The sequence below is a fragment of the Pongo abelii genome, chromosome X, assembly GCF_028885655.2.
Source record: "Pongo abelii isolate AG06213 chromosome X, NHGRI_mPonAbe1-v2.0_pri, whole genome shotgun sequence".
Taxonomy (NCBI): domain Eukaryota; kingdom Metazoa; phylum Chordata; class Mammalia; order Primates; family Hominidae; genus Pongo; species Pongo abelii.
This window is the reverse complement of record NC_072008.2, coordinates 132718771-132742106: the sequence shown is the minus strand read 5'-3', so window position 1 is coordinate 132742106 and position 23336 is coordinate 132718771. Positions and strand designations below refer to the sequence as shown.

At 38.4% G+C, this 23336-nt stretch overlaps 1 protein-coding gene across 1 annotated transcript; it reads right to left on the bottom strand.

The window, feature by feature from the left end:
* Positions 1–793: 793 nt before the first annotated feature.
* On the bottom strand, positions 794–2851 carry PRR32 (proline rich 32). Its single transcript, XM_002832086.3, has 2 exons — positions 2718–2851; positions 794–1921 (listed from the first exon to the last, which is right to left on the bottom strand). The coding sequence occupies exons 1-2, from the start codon at positions 2735–2737 to the stop codon at positions 1045–1047; spliced, it is 897 nt and encodes a 298-aa protein (XP_002832132.3). The 5' UTR covers positions 2738–2851; the 3' UTR covers positions 794–1044.
* Between the last annotated feature and the right edge of the window lie 20485 nt (positions 2852–23336).

Genomic DNA, 23336 nt, shown 5'->3' with positions numbered 1-23336 from the left:
TGCCTCCCCGACCTTCACTCTGCACTTTTCTCTCCTGTTGCCATGTAAAGAGGTACGTGTTTGCTTCCCTTTCTGCCCTAATTGTAATTTTCCTGAGGCCTCCCCAGCCGTGTGGAATTGTAAGTCAATTAGACCTCTTTCCTTTATAAATTGCCCAGTCTTGAGTATGTCTTTATTAGCAGTGTGGGAATGGACTAATACATATAGTAAGCTCTTTGTTGAGACAAAGGGTGAAAGGATCAGTCCTGTTCCACTTTGATTTTGGACTCTTATTGAGCCAGAGCTATATATACTATGTAATTAGCAACAAGGAAAAGTTGAAACACAAACACCAGTTCGTGTTGAAGCAGTGGTCTAAGAATACTCTTCCATCTTCCCTCCTCCTTCTTTCCTGACTTTTCGACTTGGTTCTTCCTACGACTGCTAAATGTTGGCTCTATTACTCTCACCTCAATCTCATCTGGCTTCTTTTACTGTTTGTTCATTTTTCTCTATTATCTGAACTTTGGGCTGCCTTTATGGACCTTATCTTAATTCAGCCATCCAGCTCTAAGCACCCCTTATAGCCTTGGGTAGATAGAGATTCCCCAATCTAGCCTTGGCCTAGGAAGAACCTAACCACCCTTCCCCAGTCACACTGCAAGACAACTCAATAGAAAATAGTAACAGTCGTTTAACTAAGCTATTTAGAAAACACTGACAGGTTTGTTTCTGCTTTAATTACCTTAAAGATAGAACACAAAATCCAAGGCTTTGGTTCCTGGGGTGTTATTTTGAAAAATAATTTACAACATTTCAGACTTCACAATCTTTATTTAATCTCCAGTATGGAGGGCACATTTGTGCTAAACAGAGTGTGGGAGGGTACAAGGTTTCAAATAGGGCACATTAGTGCTAAACAGAGTGTGGGAGGGTACGAGGTTTCAAATAGGGCACATTAGTGCTAAACAGAGTGTGGGAGGGTACAAGGTTTCAAATATAAAAGCATAAATGAATAACTTTCACCTCTTTCCACAACCCTTTTTTCATCCTTCCTTTTTGCCATCAGCTGTGCTCTCTGTTGGGTGATGCAGGAGCTGGCATTCCCCCAGAATGGAAATGGGCAAAATAAGAAGGTAGTGGAGGACCAAATATCAGAGGAGGAGCAAAAGGAAGAGGCATAGCGAGAAAGGGATTGAAAATCAGAGGTCGAGGAGGGATGAAACAATGAGCAGTAGAGCAAGAAGGTAAATCTGGAGTACTGGAAGACAACGGGATAGGCCTCGGCCAATTATGCATGGGGTGACATGGACCCCTGAGTGGGAAAGAAACATGAGCCAGCTTTCCTCTGCAGGCTATTCGTGTATTTCCGGGAGGCACCTCCATTACTATCCCTGATCTAAGGGTGCGAATATGTGAAGGGCCTCTCACTTGTGGGCCCCTGGGTGGAAAGAACCCTTTACCTCGTGGCAAAGCCACATGCAACCTTGCATTATTACTGCCTCTCTCAGTGCCCCCATTGTTGACCTTTGTGCCCCCTACTATCAGTGCAGGAGGGCCACCAGAAACTTCGCAGGACACATTAATAGCATCCTGTCCCTCCTGCCTCCAGCCTGCCAGTACATCAGAGCTATTTACTACTGCTGTTGCTAGGGACTCTTCTTCAACAGCAGGTGGTGGCCCATACGGGTGTCTATGAGCTCTCAAGCTATGAAGAGGAATGCAGGATCCTGTTCTCTCAGAGGGCCACTCCAGTTGCTTGCTATCCAGTTCAGTCAGCACATTGATGGAAGGTCTCAGCGGTACTTGAGGTTGACCCCAGGGCTCTGCGTCATCCTCTGGCTTGGAACTCAGACATTGCAGGGGCACGTCGTGGTGCAGCTCCTGGTTCCCATTTTCGTCCACAGATACTACCAAGGGTGAAGGGGCGTGCCCTCCAAGGCTTGCAAAAACAGAAATCAAACAGCTAATAAAAATGGAAATGCGCTGACCAGAAAATAGCTAAAATATATAATTGACTGAGCTCACTGAAATATACCAGGGAAAAAGGGAGTACCCTCTCGCCTATATGTAGCCAAATACTTGCTCAGCGCTCTGGCCTCTTCCCAGGTGGCTTCTTTAGTACTAGGCTACATGATTACCCTTCATGACTACTCAGTGGCCTATTTCATTCCTCATTTCCCCACCTCCACAAGGCAGCAAGGAAGCTTAGAAGACACACATAACTTAATAGTAAGCATATAATAGAAAATACCAGCTTTTTCAATTCTCTCTAGGATCTATGATTCACTAATCCTGGCATTCATATTCTGGCAAGATTGTTCTGGTATGTCTTCCGAAGTAAAATCTCTTTTTCTTCACAGAAGTCAAAGAAAAGTTAGGTATGTTAACAAACACACAAGTTTCTCTTCTTGAGGTATCATTCAACACTCACACCAAATTTTGTTAAAAATTCCTTTCATTCAACCAACACCATACCCTAGAGTAAGAATTTCCTCATGTTTAAACCCCACTGTTTAGACTAGGGATTTGCAAATCTTCTTTCAAAATTGCACTTCAAAGTTGCCACTCTTAAATCCAGTATTCTTAGTAACTAAATTTATATCCTTCAAGTTTTTGTCTGTGATTTCCTCCCACATCTCCTCCAACCCACTCATCCCTGTCCCAGTTACACAATAAAGCAATTCAAACTGACTTTACCTTCAAAATTAAACAGTTGTACTCGGTTTTGTACTTACACGTTTTCAATACAAGCCATGAAGAAATTTGATCCGAATAGCTTTCCTGAGGTGTGGAGATAACCCACTGAACAGGCCAGCTACGTCTGGAGAAATGACTCCTGCTTCTGCTTTAGAGGCTTGGCAACTAGAATGAAGCCAGGGACCAACTGCTTCTTTCTAGATTTGGAGTTCTCTTTCTGGGGTTACCAGTTGCTAAGGAAGGGAGGGAGAAAAGGAGTGGGGAGGTGGGTGGGTGGGGATGAATCTGCGACACTCCTTTGAACTTAAATGTGGGACTGGTGTTTGCACAGTAGTAGATGGATGGTAAAGGCATTCACTACATTAATTCTGATGCAGGGCAGTTGGAAAGACAAATCATTTCAAGAAGGATTTAGAAGAATCATGGAAGCATGATATTTTTTAAAGAGTTATTTATGAAGTTTTAGTTTATACAAGGTAGTTGTCAAGTCTCCTCAAATTTGGAAACACATTGAGCAGAGTACTGTGCCTAATATTGTAACTTAAACTTCCAGTTTGGGGATGCATGTTATTAACTTGGTGGGGAACAGAGGTTTGGGGGCTAAATTGCTTTTCTATCTGTGAAGATGAAACAAGAACTCCTCTAAGAATCATTGTGACATTATTTTTTAGCCCCTCACGTTGCAGTTATATCCTTCATCTTGCCTATTAGTTTATAAGCTCTCTCTCTCTCTCTCTCTCTCTGTCTCCATGTCTGTGTGCGTGTGCGCGTGTGTGTGTGGGTGGGTGTGTATTTCCTGTAATAGAGCTCTGGAAGTTTCTCTCAAGTTGGGAGGGTCAGAATAAATGGCATAACAGGTATCATAAATTTATAAATATTAGCTCAGATTTGGCCTTGTAACTTTTTTGCATAGGGAACTTTCTGTTTGTCCAGCCTAAATTTCATTTTAAGCAAGTGTACTTTCCCAGCTTTCTTTTCTGCCATTGATCTACAGATTAATTGCTCTGAAATTACAACAACCATTCCATCATCCAAGATAATTACTGTTGCTCTAGGACAAAGCCATAAACTTGGCAAACCTGCCTAAATTTACATAAAATTTGTGCTGTGAAGGCTAGACCTGGGAGATTGTGTCTTCCTTATTTTCAGTATTAGCATATGTTGCTACAGTTCAACAGTAATGTATATTTCTTTTCTCTTAAGGAAAGATAACAGACTCAAACACCATGTGCTTCAATTTTTAGATATATGGTGTCTGTGTATCTGTGTGTGTGTGTGAGAGAGAGAATAATGCATAAGTACAAGTACTGATGTAAAGGAATGGTCACTACTGCAAATCAACACAACTCATATAGAAGTAACCTTTGGGGTCTCCAAGTCCACATCTTCCTGCCAGAGTGTGTTGTCTCCATCTGTACAAGAAAGTGGCATGTTTCCAACACATTTTCCAGAAGAATCTGTTCACTTGCCTAGCATGGTTCACTATTAAGTAATCTCTTGATTCCCCAGATTCTGTTTCTATTCTTGCTTCAGTTTATTACACACCTTGTCCTTATGTAAAAATAATAGTATTATTAGCAATATTATTGTTGTGGAGTGTTAAAGCTCTTTTACTTCTTGTCGTATCAGAGAGGAAATTGCAACTTGGGTTAATGCCTGCTAATAGTTGGTGAATCACATTTAGATAAATAGTTTCAGTATAATAGGTTGCATATTTTTTTCCTGATAATAGCAACAAAGCCTGAGGAATGCCTTTTGTTCTTATCAAATTACTATAATAATAAACTATTTTTACCTAGAAATACCTGTTTGGTAAGATATCATCTTAGTTGGATTACATAAGAGTATGGTGTAATATAGGAACCAAATTGCTGGGAACAATGACAATGACCATGGCACCAAGAATTTTCCAAGGCCATGAAGTGTATAATTTATGGATATTACCTCATATTTTGTTTGTAACTTGTTTTCCTTTGTGCAAATAGTCCATATTTATTGAATGCCTGCTGCGCGCATTCACTATTGTGTTAAGTGTTGATTTTACCAAAAAAGTTAAATATGCAATCCATATTGACTTCAGGGAATGTTCTAATTTTCTTGGGAGGCAAAATAACATCTATAAAGTTATTGAAGAATGGCATAAAAAATAGACACAGACCATTAGCTGCATGGTATAAGCTAAGACTGCAATGGAAATTCAGAAGAAGGAACTATAATTGTGGGTTAAAGTAGTTGTGACACAGTCTATGTGGGATTAAAACTTCAGCTGTGTTTTGAAAAATGGATATATTATACATGGGCAGAAAAGGAGATATCATGCTATGGGAAGAACAGTTATAGAAGTAGAAATAAAGAAAAAAATGGCATTTTGTAGTTCATATTTTAAACCAAAACTAGGGCTCATATTTGGCAGAAATAGAAATATGAAGTACCAATTAGACCCCTTAGAGATAGAGATCAACCAGATAATTCATGAAGTTTTACCCATAAATAAATATTTGAATACATTCAAATTTCAAAGTTAAATAAAGCTATCTCAAAACCTACCTTTTCGCAAAAAGCTATCAGGCTAACTCAATCATCCACTGAGCATTGAAAATTCAGTAATAAAGTATATGCCTTTTTCTTTACTTCATTTAAATAACAGTTTTGGGGAGAGAAACATGGGTAATGAAGGTTGAAGATTTGCCAAAAAGTAGCCTAGTTAGCAAAGCAGCTGTTTGAGTCCATCTTCTGCTGCTATAACATAATACTTGAGACTGGGTAATCTATAAACACAGTTTTGGAGGATGGAAAGTCCAATATCAAGGAACTGACTTCTGGCAAGGGCCGCCTTGCTGTGGCATCCCATGACAAAAAGTGGAAGCCCAAGGGAGTGAGAGAGAGCAAGGAAGAGAGGGCCAAACTCACTTTCATACCAACCCACTCTAGCAATACCAAACTCATTACTGCCTTATCAACATTAGTCTATTCATGAGAGTGGAGACCTCATGGTCTAATTAATCTTAATGGTCTCACCTCTTAATACTGTCACAATGGCAATTAAATTTCAACATGAGTTTTGAAGGGGGCCTAAGAAGTAGCTAAGGTATAAAGGCCTTTCATTACTCATAGTCTCTTTATTCATGACACAGTTCCAGGTATCATTTATGTACCTCTCAAGAAATTTTGATGACTGTGTTGAAATGCTAAGTAAGGTCTGTAGAAAGATATATTTACTTTTGCACAGCAATTATGACTTTCATAGAAATATGATTTCTGGGAATGGTGGCATGCACATGTAATCCCAGCTACTCAAGAGGCTGAGGCAGGAGGATGGATTGAGCCCAGTGGTTGGAGGCCAGCCTGGGAAATATAATGAGACCCCATCTCAAATTTTTAAAAAAGTGTGGTTGATCTACCAAAATTGTGTTGCTGTGGGTTTTTTTTTAAAGAAATTTTGCAGATGTGTAAATGAAGGCAAAGTATCATTTAAAATACATCCTTTCTCTTTTGCTTCAAATAAGAATTCAGGATATAAAGACATAAAGATGATTTTCTCTGTTTCCATCTAGCTTATAAGGAAATTGTCATGTTGACCTCTGGGGAGACAGTCATCAGAAAATCCTATCCATTTGCTCACTTTCCAAATGTAATTTGGCTATGCATGCGAAAAACTCTCTAAGTTTATGATGTCCAAAAAGTGCTTCTGGAAGATATACCAGGTTTTTGGGGAGTCTGTAGCCATTTATTCCATGTATTAAAGCATGAGAATCATGAAAGCATGATACTTTCCCAAAATGGGCCAGGCAGCATTATTCTATTACACAGCTATAGGCAGTAGTCCTGTCTTCTCTGCCACCAGCTGTCCTGCAAACTCTGTGTGGTAATTGATGAGAACGAACAGGTGAGAGTGTGGCTATTTCACCACCAGTACTGGCAAAAGCAACCAACAATATGTGCCTCACTGCTGGATCTAGCTGTATGAAATTCAATAGACTATTATTGCTTTTATAGAGATTTTTGTTTCAGATTTAAATATTTACATATTTGTTTTAAGATGGGTAACATGGCAATTACTTCCAAACAGGTTATTTCCTTGTACAAATCAGAAGCTATCAGAAGTTTCCTCAACATATATCACTCATTTTTCTTGCTCTCGTGGGGGTCAGAACCAGAAATTAAGTAGCACCAGAGCAAGTGAGATGAGAATAAAAAAAGGAAGAAGTAAAAGAAAATCTATTTTTTTTTTTACCACTTACTGTATACCAGACATTTGATATACATTGTCTCATTTAATGGTCACAGCAAACTTTTAAGGCAGCTATTATTATTATATTCATTTTATAAATGAGGAAGAAGAGAGTCAGAGAAAATAAGTAGAAGTTTCCCATGGTCCCAAAGCTAGTAAATGGCAAACAATATTCAGATACAGCCAATTTGACACCAAAGCCAATATTTCATTCATTTAATCACGTGGCCTCTAAATTATAGTTCTAGGTCAATCACAAAAGTGGATCAGATAAAAACATGTGTACCAAATCTGAGTTTAGGTTTTTCATAACGCATGGACTCATTGACCCTCATCCAGAGGTAGTTCTGCAATGAAGAAATCATCCAAGTTATGATGCTCACATCCCAGAAAGTCTGCCTCTGCAGGGATGGAGCAAGTGATTGAAGTGTTAGTTAATAATGTAGCAAGGTGGTGATGACTGAAAACACTGTCTTGGAGCAATTGGGGTGGGTGACAGATAATAGGAATTGGTTATAGGACAGCATCAAGTGACAATTACTGAGGAACTAATGGCAATATGAGCCCAGCATTATCAATATTAAGATTTAATTAATGTTGAACTCTTGAGCTGCACATATAGAAGATATAGGGTTCCTCATATTATTTCCATGGTAGTGTGTGTGTGTGTGTGTGTGTGTGTGTGTGTGTGGTGAAATGGGGGCAGAGCTTGAGTCATCCAAGTGAGGTATTAATGATAACCCTGGAGAATACCCTTCTGAATTAGATAAATATATAAATTAAAACATAAAAGCAATATGTTTATGTTCATATATGGCATATATTATAAATTAAGATGCAAACATGGACTAATAAAATTAGAACAGTTAATGAAAACAGGTTAAAGTTTGCAGAAAGCATCAGGCCATAAGTTTGTAATGGTGTAATATATGTATTTGCCATGTCAGATTTAATTGCTGGGCCCAGGAGTTGAGGGCATGCTTAATTTCTTGAGTACTTGGTTTGAAAAACAAAATATATTTTAGATTAATTTCATCTTGCTTATAAACAAGACACTGGAAATTCATGTTGGAAACCTTTTATCGGTTTATTAAAAATGAATCTGTTTTTCAAAATCGTTATGAGCTTTGACTCTGGAATCATAAGGGCACAAATCTGGGTTTAATCTCAGCTTTACCACTTATCAACTATGTTATCTTGGATAGGTTTCTTAACTTCTCTGAACCTCATTCTCCTTACCTGTAAAATGGGGTTAGAGAGAGAATTATGTTAAGTAATGTATGAATAATGACTGGCACATACTAGGTGGCTTAAATATAATAATTTCCTTGTACATGTTAGACTCAGTGTTTTTATGTAAAATAGAGATGATAATGCCTTTCCTAACTATTTCAGAACTGTTGAGAAAATTAAATATAGTTATTTGAAATTGTTCTGCAAACTGTAAGTCACTTCACACATGTTAGGTTCATATAACCATAGGTGATATTTCTAGAGCAAGAAGACTTCTTGGCACAATTTAATTAGCACTGTGTAGGTGGCCACCTATCCCTCCTACATATAAGGCCGTTTTTCTTTTCCTAAATCATTAAGGTGGTGAGGATTAACCACGCTATTAAAAAAAACCCCATGGTGTATAATGCTTTAAACTTTTCAATTGGCACTACATAAATCACCCATTGTTATATTTAATGTAGTAGCTGTGTTCAAATAAAGAGGGCATTTTTGTATTTGACCACATATTTAATTGGGCTTTAGAAACTTGTGTTTCACAACAGGAATCACTGAAAGCATGTGATGATTAAAGAGGAAGGCCTGGGGATAAAAGAATGTTGCATGGTTTCCTGATAGTGAAGATTTGATTGATTGATTCTCCAAACGATTTGTTACTTTAGAGGGAAAAAAAAATTTCGCACCCAGAAGCCTTCCCTACATCCCTCTCAAGTGGTCAAATAAATAGCTTGCTGGAGGAAGTGTAACACTTTTATAGACTGACTATAATTCAATGTGCAGGAAAATTTGCTGATGAAACTCAAAATTAAAATAATAATAAAGCCTATCCAGAGAGACCATTCTTAATTCTTGTCTGAATTATGCTGTATGCCCATGCTGCTGACATAAGTGTTTGTTTAAAGGTCCTGGATAGTTTGCCTTTATTTTTGAACTACTTCAGATCATCTACCTCTAGTTCTTAGAGTAATGAATTGATATGTGTGTTTACTTAGTGTGGGAGTTCAACAGAATGAAAGATCAGATTGTTGAGGGCAAGGCAATAAGAGAGGGCCTCTTAGAAAATTTCTACAGGAAATTTCTAAAGGAATATCATTCAGATAGCAAAGTCTCAACAGCCCTATAATAAGATCTGAGCCAAAGTGATGAACCTTTATAGAGGTACTGGGTCTTTTGGCACATGGTCAAATGAGAGCAGATAAAGGTATGGAGCATTTCACCACTTCAGGGTGAACTGAACACTTGGTTATTTCTGTGGTTTCTAGATATTATTGAGCAACAGACTGACCTGGGTATCTTATTAAAATAGCAGATTCCTTGGCTCCACCCCTGAGATTCTGATTCAATTGATCTGTACTGGGGCCCAGTTATCTTTAGTTTATTTACTGATTCTAATGAGGTGATCTTCTGACCACATTAGAGAAATACTGACAAGGTGATGTAGCCTCGTGGTCTAGGCTTGAGGGGTTAGTCCCAGAATTCTAGCGGGCACTATTTTTTCATTAGCTCTAAACCACTGACTAGATAGAGGGACAATAGAACATACAGTCTTTTTGACTGCATGCCACACTCCAGTTCCATTTTGTTCCATAGACCTCCAAACATCATGATTAGTTTTTTAAAAGATAGGTAACATTTAGTTCATTAAGAGTAGTAGTTCTAAAATTTGGTTTAGGGAAAAATGCCACCCTCCGCATATCCTTTCAAAGGGCCCACAGAGTCAAAATATTTTCATTATTATATGATTATATTATTTGACTTATTCAGTCTAATTCTCTCCTGAGGGTGCAGTGGGAGTTTTTCTCAGGCTACATGGTATGTGGTGTCATTGCTCTAATGATTAATGGAATACGTGCTTATATATTCCTGTGTTTTAAAATTTTCCCAGATTTAATTTCTAATATAGTGTTGGGCTCAGAAAACAATACCCCCAAATTAAGTCCTCAGAAGTAGCTTCAGAAGCAAAAGATTTTCTCTGATCTTCCCCTGTTCTCCTGTCTCTCAGTCCCAGTCTTCTCGAAGCCTAGCCATACAAACTGTGGTCCCTCTTCAAAGCAGGAAAAAGAATTAGTGAGATTCAAGACAGGCTATTTGAAAATACAAAGTTAGAGGAGACAAAAGAAAAAAAATTATGCCTACAAGATCTAGTAAATAGCCTCAAAACAGCATATTTAAGTTATTGGCCATAAAGAAGAGTTAGCGAGAGAGAGGGATGGAAAGTTCATTCAAAGGGATAATAACAGAACTTTGCAAACCTAGAGAAAGAGATAAATAATCAAATACAAAAAGGATATAGAACACCAAGCAGATTTAGCCCAAAGAAGACTACCTCAAGGAATTTAAAAATCAAATGCCAAAAAGTTAAGGATAAAGAAAGGATTCTAAAAGCAGCAAGAGAAAAGAACAGATACCATATGATGGGGCTGCAATATATTTGGCAGCAGACATTTCAGTAGAAACCTTACAAGTCAGGAGAAAGTGGCATGACATATTTAAGGAATTAAAAAATATATTCTATGAAAATGAAAAGAAAGAGCAGGAGGAGCTATACTTAAATTAGGCAAAATATATTTTGTCTGAAAAACTACAGAGACAAAGAAGGTCATTATATAGTGATATAGGGTCAATTCTGCAAGAGGATGTAACACCTTTAAATATAATGCACCCATCACTGGAGTACCCTGATATGTAAAGTGAATATATAGGACCAAATGGACCTAATAGATATTTGGCAGAGCATTTCATTCAACGAGTGTGGAATATACATTCTCCTAAGCACATGGATGATTCTCAAAAGTAGACCACATGTTAGGCCACAGTACATTTTAAGAAATAAAATAATACGAAGCATCTTCTCTTAACAAAATTAACTAAAATCAGAAATACATAGCAACAGGAATTTTGGAAACTATAGTAACACATGGAAATTAAAAAATATGCTCTTGAATGATCAGTGGTCAATGAAAAGATTAAGAGGTAAATTTAAAAATTTCTTGAAACAAATTATAATACAAACAACATTTGGAAAGCTATGAGATACAGTGAAAGCAGTACTAATAGGTTAGTTTATAGCTAAAAGTGTCTACATCAAAAAAGAAGAAAAGCTCAATTACATAACCTATTCATACATCTTAAATAAGTAGAAAAAGAAGAGCAAATTAAACCCGAAATTAGTAGAAGACAATAAATACTAAGGTAAGTGTGAAAATAAATAAAATTGAAATGAAGAAAATAATACAAAAGACCAACAAAACAAAAAGCTGGTACTCAATAAAAATAGACAAATAGACTAATGGAAAAGGATAGATAACTCAGAAACATATCCAGACATCTGCAGTGAGCTCATTTTTGACAAAGGTGTAAAAAACATACATTGGGAAAAGGACAGTCTTTTAATAAATGCTAAGAAAATTGGATGTCTTTAGGTGGAAGAATAAAAGTAGATTCCTATATCTCACCAGATACAAAAATCAAATCAAAATGAATTAAAGACTTAAATATTAGCACTCCAACTATGAAAGTTCTAAGGGTAACACTGGGGTAACTGTCCAAGACATTGGACTTGGAAAAGATTTCTTGAGTAATACATCAAAAGCACAGTCAACAAAAAAAGAAATAAACAAATGGGACTACTTCAGGATAAAAATCTTTTGGACAGCAAAGGATATAACCAACAAAGTAAAGAGGCAACCCACAGAATGGGAGGAAATATTTACAAACTATCCATCTGACAAAGGATTGATAAGCAGAATATATAAGGAGCTCAAACAACTCCATAGGAAGAAATCTAATAGTACAATTAAAAATGAGGAAAAGATCTGAATAGATATGTCTCAGAAGAAGAAATACAAATGGCAAACAGATGTAGGAAAGGATGCACAACGTCATTGATCATCCATGAAATGCATATAAAAACTACAATGAAATATCATCTCACCACAGTTAAAATGGCTTATCTCCAAAAGACAGATAATAACAAATGCTGTTGAGGATGTGAAAAAAACAGAAGCCTTATACACTGCTGGTGGGAATCTAAATTAGTACAACCACTATGGAGAAAAATGTGGAGGGTCCTCATAAAACTAAAAATAGAGGTACCACATGATCCAGCAATCCCACATTTTCTATTTATCTGTTGATGAACACTTAGGTTGCTTCCAAATCTTGGCTATTGTGAACAGTGCTGAAACAAAGATAGGAGCATAGATACCTCTTCAATATACTGATTTCCTTTCCTATGGTTGTATATACCAAGTTGTGAGATTGCTGGGTAATATTATAGCTCTATTTTTAGTTTCTTGAGGAACCTCCAAACTGTTCTCAGTAGTGGTTGTACAATTTACATTCCCACAGTGTGCGAGGGTTCCACTTTCTTCACATCCTTGCCAGTATTTGTTACTGCCTATCTTTTGGATAAAAGTCATTTTTACTGGATGAGATGATATCTCATTGTAGTTTTGATTTGTATTTCTCTGAAGATCAAGGAAGTTGAGCTTCTTTTCATATGCATGTTTGTCACATGTATGTCTTCTTTTGAGAAATGCCTATTCAAATATTTTGCCCATTTTTCAATCAAATTATTAGGGGTTTTTTCCCTATACAATTGTGTATTAGTTTTTTTATGCTGCTGATAAATACACACTTGAGGCTGGGTTATTTACAAAGAAAAAAGAGGTTTAATGGGCTCACAGTTCCAAATGGCTGGGGAGGCCTCACAATCATGGTGGAATAAGGAGAAAGTCATGTCTAACATTAATGTTGGCAGGCAAAGAGAGAGAACTCCTCTTTACGAAACCATCAGATCTCGTGACACTTATTCACTATCATGAGAACAACATGGGAAAGACTCATCCCCATGATTCAATTATTTCTCACTGGGTCCCTCCCATGACACATGGGAATTGTGGGAGCTACAATTCAAGATGAGATTTGGATGGAGACACAGCCAAACCATAATATTCGACCCCTGGCCCCTCCCAAATCTCATGTCCTCACATTTCAAAATCAACCGTGCCTTCCCGACAGCTCCTCAAAGTCTTAACTAATTTCATCATTAATTCAAAAGTCAAAGTCCAAAGTCTCGTCTGAGACAAGGCAAGTCCCTTCTGCCTCTGACCCTGTAAAATCAAAAGCAAGTTAGTTACTTGCTAGACACAATGAGGATATAGGCATTGGATAAATACACAAATTCCAAATGGGAGAAATTGGCCAAAACAAAGGGGCTAAAGGCCCTATGCAAGTCTGAAATCCATTGGGGCAGTCAAATCGTAAAGTTCCAAAATGATCTCCTTTGACTCCATGTCTCACACCTAGGTCATGCTGATGTGAGAAATAGGCTCCCACAGCCTTGGGAAGCTCCACCCCTGTGGCTTTGCAGGGTATATCCCCCATCCTGGCTGGTTTTATGGGCTGGCATTGAGTGTTTGCAGTTTTTCCAGGTGCATGGTGCAAGCCATCGGTGGATCTACCATTCTAGGGTCTAGAGGATGGTAGCCCTCTTCTCGCAGTTCTACAAGGCAGTGCCCCAGTAGGATTTCTGTGTGGGGGCTCTGACCCCACATTTTCCATCTGTACTGCCCTATCAGAGGTTCTTTATTAGGACCCCATCCCTGCAGCAAACTTCTGCCTGGTCTCATCTAGGAATTTCTGTACATCCTCTGAAATCTAGGCAGAGGTTCTCCAACCTCAACTCTTAGCTTCTGGGCATCCACAGGCTCAACACCATGTGGAAGCTGCCAAGGTGTGGGGCTTCCACCCTCTGAAGCAGCAGCTTGAGCTGTACCTCGGCCCTTTTTAGGCATGGCTGGCGCATCTGGGACAGAGGGCATCAAGTCCCTAGGCTGCAGAGAGCAAGGATGCCATGGGCCCAGCCCAAGATACCATTGTTTCCTCCTAGGTCTCCAGGCCTGTGATGGAAGAGGCTGCCATGAAGACCTGTGACATGCCTTGGAGACATTTTCTCCATTGTCTTGGCAATTAACATTTGACTTCTGGTTACTTATGCAAATTTCTATAGCCTGGTTGAATTTCTCCTCAGAAAATGGGTTTTTCTTTTCTAGTGCATTGTTAGGCTGAAAATTTTCCAAACTTTTATGCTGTTTCCCTTTTAAAACTGAATGCTTTTAACAGCACCCAAGTCATCTGTTGAATGCTCTGCTGATTAGAAATTTCTTCTGCCAGATATACTAAATCATCTCGCTCAAGTTCAAAGTTCCACAAATCTCTAGGGCAGGGGCAAAATGCCACCAGTTTTTTTTGCTAAAGCATAGCAAGAGTCCCCTTTACTCCAGTTACCAACAAGTTCCTCATCTCCATCTGAGAACACCTCAGCCTGAGTTTCATTGTCCATATCATTATCAGCATTTTGGTCAAAGCCTTTCAACAAGTCTCTAGGAAGTTCCCAACTTTCCCACATTTCCCTGTCTTCTTTTGAGCCCTCCAAATGGTTCCAGCCTCTGTCTGTTACCCAGTTCCAAAGTCACTTCCACATTTTGGAGTAACTTTAGAGCAGCACCCCACTCTACTGGTACCAATTTACTGTTTTAGTCTGTTTTCACACTGCAGATAAAAATATATGTGAGACTGGATAATTTAAAAAGGAAAAGAGGTTTAATCAATTTACAGTTCCACATGGCTGGGGAGGCCTCACAATCATGGCAGAAGAAGGAGAAAGTCACGTCTTACACGGATGGTGACAGGCAAAGAGAGAGAACTTGTGCAGGGGAACTCCTCTTTATAAAACCATCAGATCTCGTGAGACTTATTCACTATTATGAGAACAGCATGGGAAAGACCAGCCCCCATGATTCAATTGCCACCCACTGAACCCCTTCCATTACATGTGGGAATTGTGGGAGATACAATTCAAGATGAGATTTGGGGAGGACACAGCCACACCATATCATAGTATTTAAGTTCCTTTTACATTCTGATTACTAATCTCTTGTCATATAGATATTTTGCAAATATTTTCTCACATTTTGTAAGTTGTCTATTCACTTTGTTGATTGTATACTTTTGTGTGCAGAATCTTTTTAACTTGTTGTGATCTCATTTGTCCATATTTGCTTCAGTGGCTTTGCTTGTAGGGGTATTGCTCAAGAAATTTTTCCCCAGTTCGATGTCCTATAGATTTCCCCCAATGTTTTCTTGCAAAAGAATGAGACTTGGAGGTTTTAGATTGAAGTCTTTAATCCATTTTGTTTTGATTTTTGTATACAGTAAGAGATAGGGGTCTAATTTCATTCTTTTGCATATGGATATTCAATTTTACCAGCACCATTTGTTGAAGAGATTGTGATTCTCCAGTGTAGGTTCTTGGTATCTTTGTCAAAAATGAGTTTACTGTAGGTGTGTGGATTTGTTTCTGGATTCTCTGTTCTGTTTCATTGGTCTATATGTCTGTTTTTATGCCAGTACCATGTTGTTTTAGTTACTCTAACTCTGTAGTATAATTTGAAGTCAGGTAATGTGATTCCTCCAGTTATACTTTATGCTTTTTTTTCATCATACTTCAAGTTCTAGGGTACATGTGCACAACATGCAGGTTTGTTACATATGTATACATGTGCCATGTTGGTGTGCTGCACCAATTAACTCGTCATTTACATTAGGTATATCTCCTAATGCTATCCCTCCCCACTCCCCCCACCCCATGACAGGGCCTGGTGTGTGATATTCCCCACCCTGTGTCCAAGTGTTCTCATTGTTAAATTCCCACCTATGAGTGAGAACATGCGGTGTTTGGTTTTCTGTCCTTGTGATATTTTGCGGAGAATGATGGTTTCCAGCTTCATCCATGTCCCTACAAAGGACATGAACTCTCCCTTTTTATGGCTGCATACTATTCCATGGTGTATATGTGCCACATTTTCTTAATCCAGTCTATCATTGATGGACATTTGGGTTGGTTCCAAGTCTTTGCTGTTGTAAATAGTGCCACAAGAAACATACATGTGCATGTGTCTTTATAGCAGCATGATTTATAATCCTTTGGGTATATACCCAGTAATGGGATGGCTGGATCTAATGGTATTTCTAGTTCTAGATCCCTGAGGAATTGCCACACTGACTTCCACAAGGGTTGAACTAGTTTAGAGTCCTACCAACAGTGTAAAAGTGTTCCTATTTCTGCACATCCTCTCCAGCACCTGTTGTTTCCTGACTTTTTAATGAACGCCATTCTAACTGGTGTGAGATGGTATCTCATTGTGGTTTTGATTTGCATTTCTCTAATGGCCAGTGAAGATGAGCATTTTTTCATGTGTCTGTTGGCTGCATAAATGTCTTCTTTTGAGAAATGTCTGTTCATACCTTCACCCAATTTTTGATGAGGTTGTTTGATTTTTTCTTGTAAATTTGTTTAACTTCTTTGTAGATTTTGGACATTAGCCCTTTGTCAGATGGGTAGATTGCAAAATTTTTCTCCCATTTTGTAGGTTGCCTGTTCACTCTGATGGTAGTTTCTTTTGCTGTGCAGAAGCTCTTTAGTTTAATTAGATCCCAATTGTCAATTTTGGCTTTTGTTGCCATTGTTTTTGGTGTTTTAGTCATGAAGTCCTTGCCCATGCCTATGTTCTGAATGGTATCGCCTAGGTTTTCTTCTAGGGTTTTTTATGGTTTTTGGTCTAACATTTAAGTCTTAAATCCATCTTGAATGAATTTTTGTATAAGGTGCAAGGAAGGGATCCAGTTTCAGCTTTCTTTTCTTTTTTTTTGAGATGGAGTCTCGCTCTGTCACCCAAGCTGGAGTGCAGTGGTGCTAGCTCAGCTCACTGCAGGCTCTGCTTCCCAGGTTCATGCCATTTCTCCTGACTCAGTCTCCCACGTAGCTGGGACTACAGGCACCCGCCACCATGCCTGGCTAATTTTTTTGTATTTTTTCGTGGAGATGGGGTTTCACTGTGTTAGCCAGGATGGTCTCGATCTCCTGAACTCGTGATCTGCCCACCTCAGCCTCCCAAAGTGCTGGGATTACAGGCGTGTGCCACCACACACGGCCCAGTTTCAGCTTTCTACATATGGCTAGCCAGATTTCCCAGCACCATTTATTAAATAGGGAATCCTTTCCTCATTTCTTCTTTTTGTCAGGTTTGTCAAAGATCAGATGGTTGTAGATGTATGGTATTATTTCTAAGGGCTCTGTTCTGTTCCATTGGTCTATATCTCTGTTTTGGTACCAGTTCCTAGCACACAAAGGGAAGCACATCAGAATAAGAGTGGATCTCTCAGAAGAAATTCTACAAGCCAGAAGAGAGTGGGTGCCAATATTCAGCATTCTTAAAGAAAAGAATTTCAACCCAGAATTTCATATCCAGCCAAACTAAGCTTCATAACTGAAGGAGAAATAAAATCCTTTACAGACAAGCAAATGCTGAGAGATTTTGTTACCACCAAGCCTGCCTTACAAGAGCTCTTGAAGGAAGCACTAAACGTGGAAAAGAACAACTGGTACCAGCCACTGCAAAAACATGCCAAATTGCAATCAAACTAGAACTCAGGATTAAGAAACTCACTCAAAACCGCTCAACTACATGGAAACTGAACAACCTGTTCCTGAATGATTACTGGGTACATAACGAAATGAAGGCAGAAATAAAGATGTTCTTTGAAACCAATGAGAACAAATACACAACATAGCAGAACCTCTGAGACACATTTAAAGCAATGTGTAGAGGGAAGTTTATAGCACTAAATGCCCACAAGAAAAATCAGGAAAGATCTAAAATTGATACCCTAACATCGCAGTTAAAAGAACTAGAGAAGCAAGAGCAAACACATTCAAAAGCTAGCAGAAGGCAAGAAATAACTAAGATCAGAGCAGAACTGAAGGAGATAGAGACACAAAAAACCCTTCAAAGTATCAATGAATCCAGAAGCTGGTTTTTTGAAAAGATCTGCAAAGTTGATAGACCACTACCAAGACTAATAAAGAAGAAAAGAGAGAAGAATCAAATAGAAGCAAGAAAAAATGATAAAGGGGATATCACCACCAATCCCACAGAAATACAAACTACCATCAGAGAATACTGTAAGCACCTCTATGCAAATAAACTAGAAAATCTAGAAGAAATGGATAAATTCCTGGACACATACACCCTCCCAAGACTAAACCAGGAAGAAGTTGAATACCTGAATAGACCAATAACAGGCTCTGAAGTTGAGGCAATAATTAATAGCCTACAAACCAAAAAAAGTCCAGGACCAGACGGATTCACAGCCGAATTCTACCAGAGGTACAAAGAGGAGCTAGTACCATTCCTTCTGAAACTATTCCAATCAATGCAAAAAGAGGAAATCCTCCCTAACTCATTTTATGAGGCCAGCATCATCCTGATACCAAAGCCTGGAGAGACACAATAAAAAAAAGAATATTTTAGACCAATATCCCTGAGGAACTTCGATGCAAAAATCCTCAATAACATACTGGCAAACTGAATCCAGCAGCACATCAAAAACCCTATCCACCACGATCAAGTTGGCTTCATCCTTAGGATGCAACGCTTGTTCAACATACGCAAATCAATAAACAAAATCCATCATATAAGCAGAACTAAAGACAAAAACCACGTGATTATCTCAATAGATGCAGAAAAGGCCTTCAACAAAATTCAACAGCCCTTCATGCTAAAAACTCAATAAACTAGGTATTGATGGGACGTATCTCAAAATAATAAGAGCTATTTATGACAAACCCACAGCCAATATCATACTAAATGGGCAAAAACTGGAAGCATTCCCTTTGAAAACTGGCAAGAGACAAGGATGTCTCACCACTCCTATTCAACATAGTGTTGGAAGTTCTGGCCAGGGCAATCAGGCAGGGGAAAGAAATAAAGGGTGTTCAATTAGGAAATGAGGAAGTCAAATTGTCCCTGTTTGCAGATGACATGATTGTATATCTAGAAAACCCCATCGTCTGAGCCCAAAATCTCCTTAAGCTGATAAGCAACTTCAGCAAAGTCTCAGGATACAAAATCAATGTACAAAAATCACAAGCATTCCTATACAGCAGTACAGACAAACAGAGAGTCAAATCATGAGTGAGCTCCCATTCACAATTGCTTCAAAGAGAATAACATACCTAGGAATCCAACTTACAAGGGATGTGAAGGACCTCTTCAAGGAGAGCTACAAACCACTGCTCAATGAAATAAAAGAGGACACAAACAAATGGAAGAACATTCCATGCTCATGGATAGGAAGAATCAATATGAAAATGGCCATACTGCCCAAGGTAATTTAAAGATTCAGTGCCATCCCCATCAAGATACCAAAGACTTTCTTCACAGAATTGGAAAAAAAACTAATTTAAAGCTCACATGGAACCAAAAAAGAGCCCGCATTGCCAAGACCATCCTAAGCCAAAAGAATAAAGCTGGAGGCATCATGCTACCTGACTTCAAACTATACTGCAAGGCTACAGTATTCTTTATGCTTAAAATAGCTTTGGCTATTCTGGGTCCTTTATGGTTCTATATAGACTTTAGGGTTGTTTTTTTTTCTATTTATGTGAAGAATGTCATTAGTATTTTGATAGAGTTTGCATTGAATCTGTATATAGCTTTAAGTAGTATGGCTATTTTAACAATATTGATTCTTTCAGTCCCTGAACATAAAATGGTTTTTCATTTTTTTGTTGTCCTCTTTACTTACCTTCATTAGTATTTTAGAGTTTTTGTGATACAAGTCCTTTCACTTTTTTGGTTAAGTTAATGCCTAGGTATTTAGTTTTATGTGTGCCATTTATAAATGGGATTCCTTTTTGTTTCTTTTTCACATGATTTCCTTTTGGCATATAGAAATGCTAGTGATTTTTGTATGCAGTTTTTGTATCTTGCAATTTTTCTCAATTTGTTTATCAGTTCTTATAGGTTTTTGTGGATTCATTAGTTTTTTTTTTTTTTTCAAATATAAGATCACATCATCTGCAAACAAAGATAACTTGATGTCTTTCTTTCTAATTTGGTTGACCTTTATATCTTTCTCTTGTCTGAATAATCCAGCTATGATTTCCAGTACTATGTTGAATGAGTGGTGACAGTGAACATTCTTGTCATGTTCCCTATCTTAGATGAAAATATTTCAGTTTTTCCCCAATTAGCATGATACTACTAGCTGTGGGTGTATTGTATATGGTTTGTATCATGTTTAGGTATGTTCTTTCTATACGCCATTTTTTAAGGGTTTTTATCAGGCATGAATGCTTAATTTTATCAAATGAATTTTCAGCATCAATTAAAATTATCATATTGTTTTTGTCCTTCATTTTGTTGATATGATGTTTTTCATTGATTGATTTGTGTATGTTGAACCATCCTTGCATCAATTAAAATTATCATATTGTTTTTGTCCTTCATTTTGTTGATATGATGTTTTTCATTGATTGATTTGGGTATGTTGAACCATCCTTGCATCACAGGGATAAACTCCACTTGATCATGATGAATGATCTTTCTAATGTATTGTTAAATTTGGTTCACTAAAATTTTGTTGAAGATTTTTGCCTCAATATTTATCAGATATATTGGGCTGTAGACTTTTTTTTTTTTAATGTGTGTTTGTCTGGCTTTGTTTTCAGGATAATACTGGTCTCATAGAATGAGTTGGAAAGCATTCCCTCCTGCTCTATTTTTAGGAATAGTTTAAGTAGGATTGGTATTAGTTCTTCTCTATATGTTTGGTAGAATTCAGCAGTGAAGCCATAGGGTCCTAGACTCTTCTTTAGTGGGAGACTGTTTATTATGACTTCCATTTCATTACTTGTCATTGGTCAGTTCAGATTTTGGATTTCTTTACAGTTAAATTTTGATAGGTTTTATATATCTAGGAATTAATCAATTTTTTTCAAGATTTTTCAATTTATTGGTGTATAGTTGCTCATAGTAGTCTCTAATGATCATTTAAATTTCTACAGTATCAGTATACAGACATCATAATTACATATTATGTCTCTTTTTGCATTTCTGATTTAGTTATTTGAATTTTTTTCTATTTTTTTCTTAGTCAGGCTAAACTACTTCCTGTCTACTGCCTATGTTTGGTCAAGGTCCTGGGGCTGTACAATAATCAGGTGGCAAAGCCAGCTAGGCCTATGCCCTTCCCTTCGGGGCAGCAAGGTCTCTCAGGCTTTGGGTGGGTCCAGAAGTGCTATCAGGAGTCAGGGCCTAGAACCAAAAACCTTATAACTCTACCTGGTTTTCTGTTGTATTGTGGCTGAGCTGGCAGTCAAACCCCAAGATGCACTTCTTCTCTTGCCAGACTACCACCAATGTTCCCTTAAGGCCCAAAGTCTCTTATGTCACCTTGTTGTGAATGCTGCTTGGCCCAGGATTCACTCTTCAGGGCAGTGGGCTCCCCTCTGGCCCAGGGAAGGTCCAGACATCTCATCCAAGTGTGAAGTCCTGGAATCAGGAGCCCCCAAAGCCCTCTTGGCACTTTACCCCTCTGTGGCTTTGCTGGTACCTGATGTGCAAGACAATGTCGTATTTACTTTTCCCTCTGCTTCTCTCAAACAGAAGTTTTGTCCTGTAGCCACCACGACTGATAATTTTCTGAGTCTCACCTGAAGCCAGCAAGTCTCAGAGTCTCACCCAGCGTTCTCAATGTAGATCTGAGTATTGCACAGATTACTCAGGGCCCAAAGGCTCTTCAGTTAGCAGATGATGAATGCTACCAGGATTGAGTCATTTTCTTCAAGGCAGTGAGTCCCTTTCTGGCCCAGGTTGTGTTTAGGAATGTCATCTAGGCACTATGGCCTAGAACCAGGGCCTCACAACTCTGACTGGTGCCCTATTCTGCTGTGACTGAACTGGTATTCAAAATGCGAGACAAAATCCTCCCCACTCTTTCTTCTCCTTTCCTCAAGCAGATGGAAGGGATATCTTTTGGAGCCATGAACTATGCCACCTGGTGTTAGGGGAGGGTTGATGTTAGCACTTCCCTGGCTGCCCCAGCTGGTGTCTCAGTATGTTTCATAACCCCAGTCCACTGTCTCTGGGCCTATTTCAGCACTAGAACTTGTATAAATGTTGCAGTCATTATAGTCTAGACTGCCTTTCAAGTTCATTTAGAGACCTGGAGCACTGTAGCCCTTGGTGGTGAAATTTGCAGGATCTTAAATTCCTGGAATTGGTGATTCTCTTCTGGCTAGGGATCCTTTAAATGCTCCCTCAGTGTGAGGGTGTCAGCTCAGTTCGGTTGGGTTTTCCTTTCTGCTCTCGCAGGACAGCACTGAGTTCAGTGCCTCACAATTGCTGTGTTCTTCTTCACCCAGCACCCAGAGATGTTCTACATACTAGGGCTCTGCTGCCAGGGGAGGGGGATGGGTGGCCTCTGTGATTCAGGCCTGTTTTCTTTCTCTTCAGTGCCTCTTTCAGCAATATGAAGTTAAAACCAGGAACTGTAAGTGCTCACCTGATATTTTTTCTTATGAAGCTGTTTTTGTTTTGTTGTTGTTGTTGTTGTTTTCTGTGTAGATATTTTTAAACTTAGTGTCCTTCCTGCAGGGCAGGATTGGTAGAACTTTCTGTTCTGTCATCTTGCTCTGCCTCTGCTACACACAAACTTTTAAATTAAAATAAAAACACTATTCAATATAGAATTTCAAGGAATTTTTATTTTTGGTCTTGTGTCTTTCTCTATATGGATTGATTTATTTTTTACGGTGAGCATATATTATTTTATAAAAATAGCATAATTTTCAAATAAAAATATGTTATCTTAGTGATTGATATAGTCTGGCTCTGTGTCCCTACCCAAATCTCATTCTGAATTGTAATCCAAATTGTAATACCCACATGTTGCAGGAAGGACCTGGTGGGAGGTGGATCATGAAGGCAGTTCCCCCATGCTGTTCTTATGATAGTGAGTTCTCACAAGATCTGATGGTTTTATAAGGGGCTTTTCCCTTCTTCGCTCTGCACTTCTCTTTCTTGCTGCCATGTGAAGAAGGATGTGTTTGCTTCCCCTTCTGCCATGGCTGCAAGTTTCCTGAGGCCTCCCCAACCATGCGGAAATGTGAATCAATTAAACCTCTTTGCTTTGTAAATTACCCAGTCTTGGGTATGTCTTTATTAGCAGTGTGAGAACAGATTAATACAGTGACCTAAAGTAATAACCAGATAATTTGTGGCTAAAACAAGCTCAAAATTTGACTCAGGTTCTTACAATTTAAGGAGAGATAGATTTTCCAATA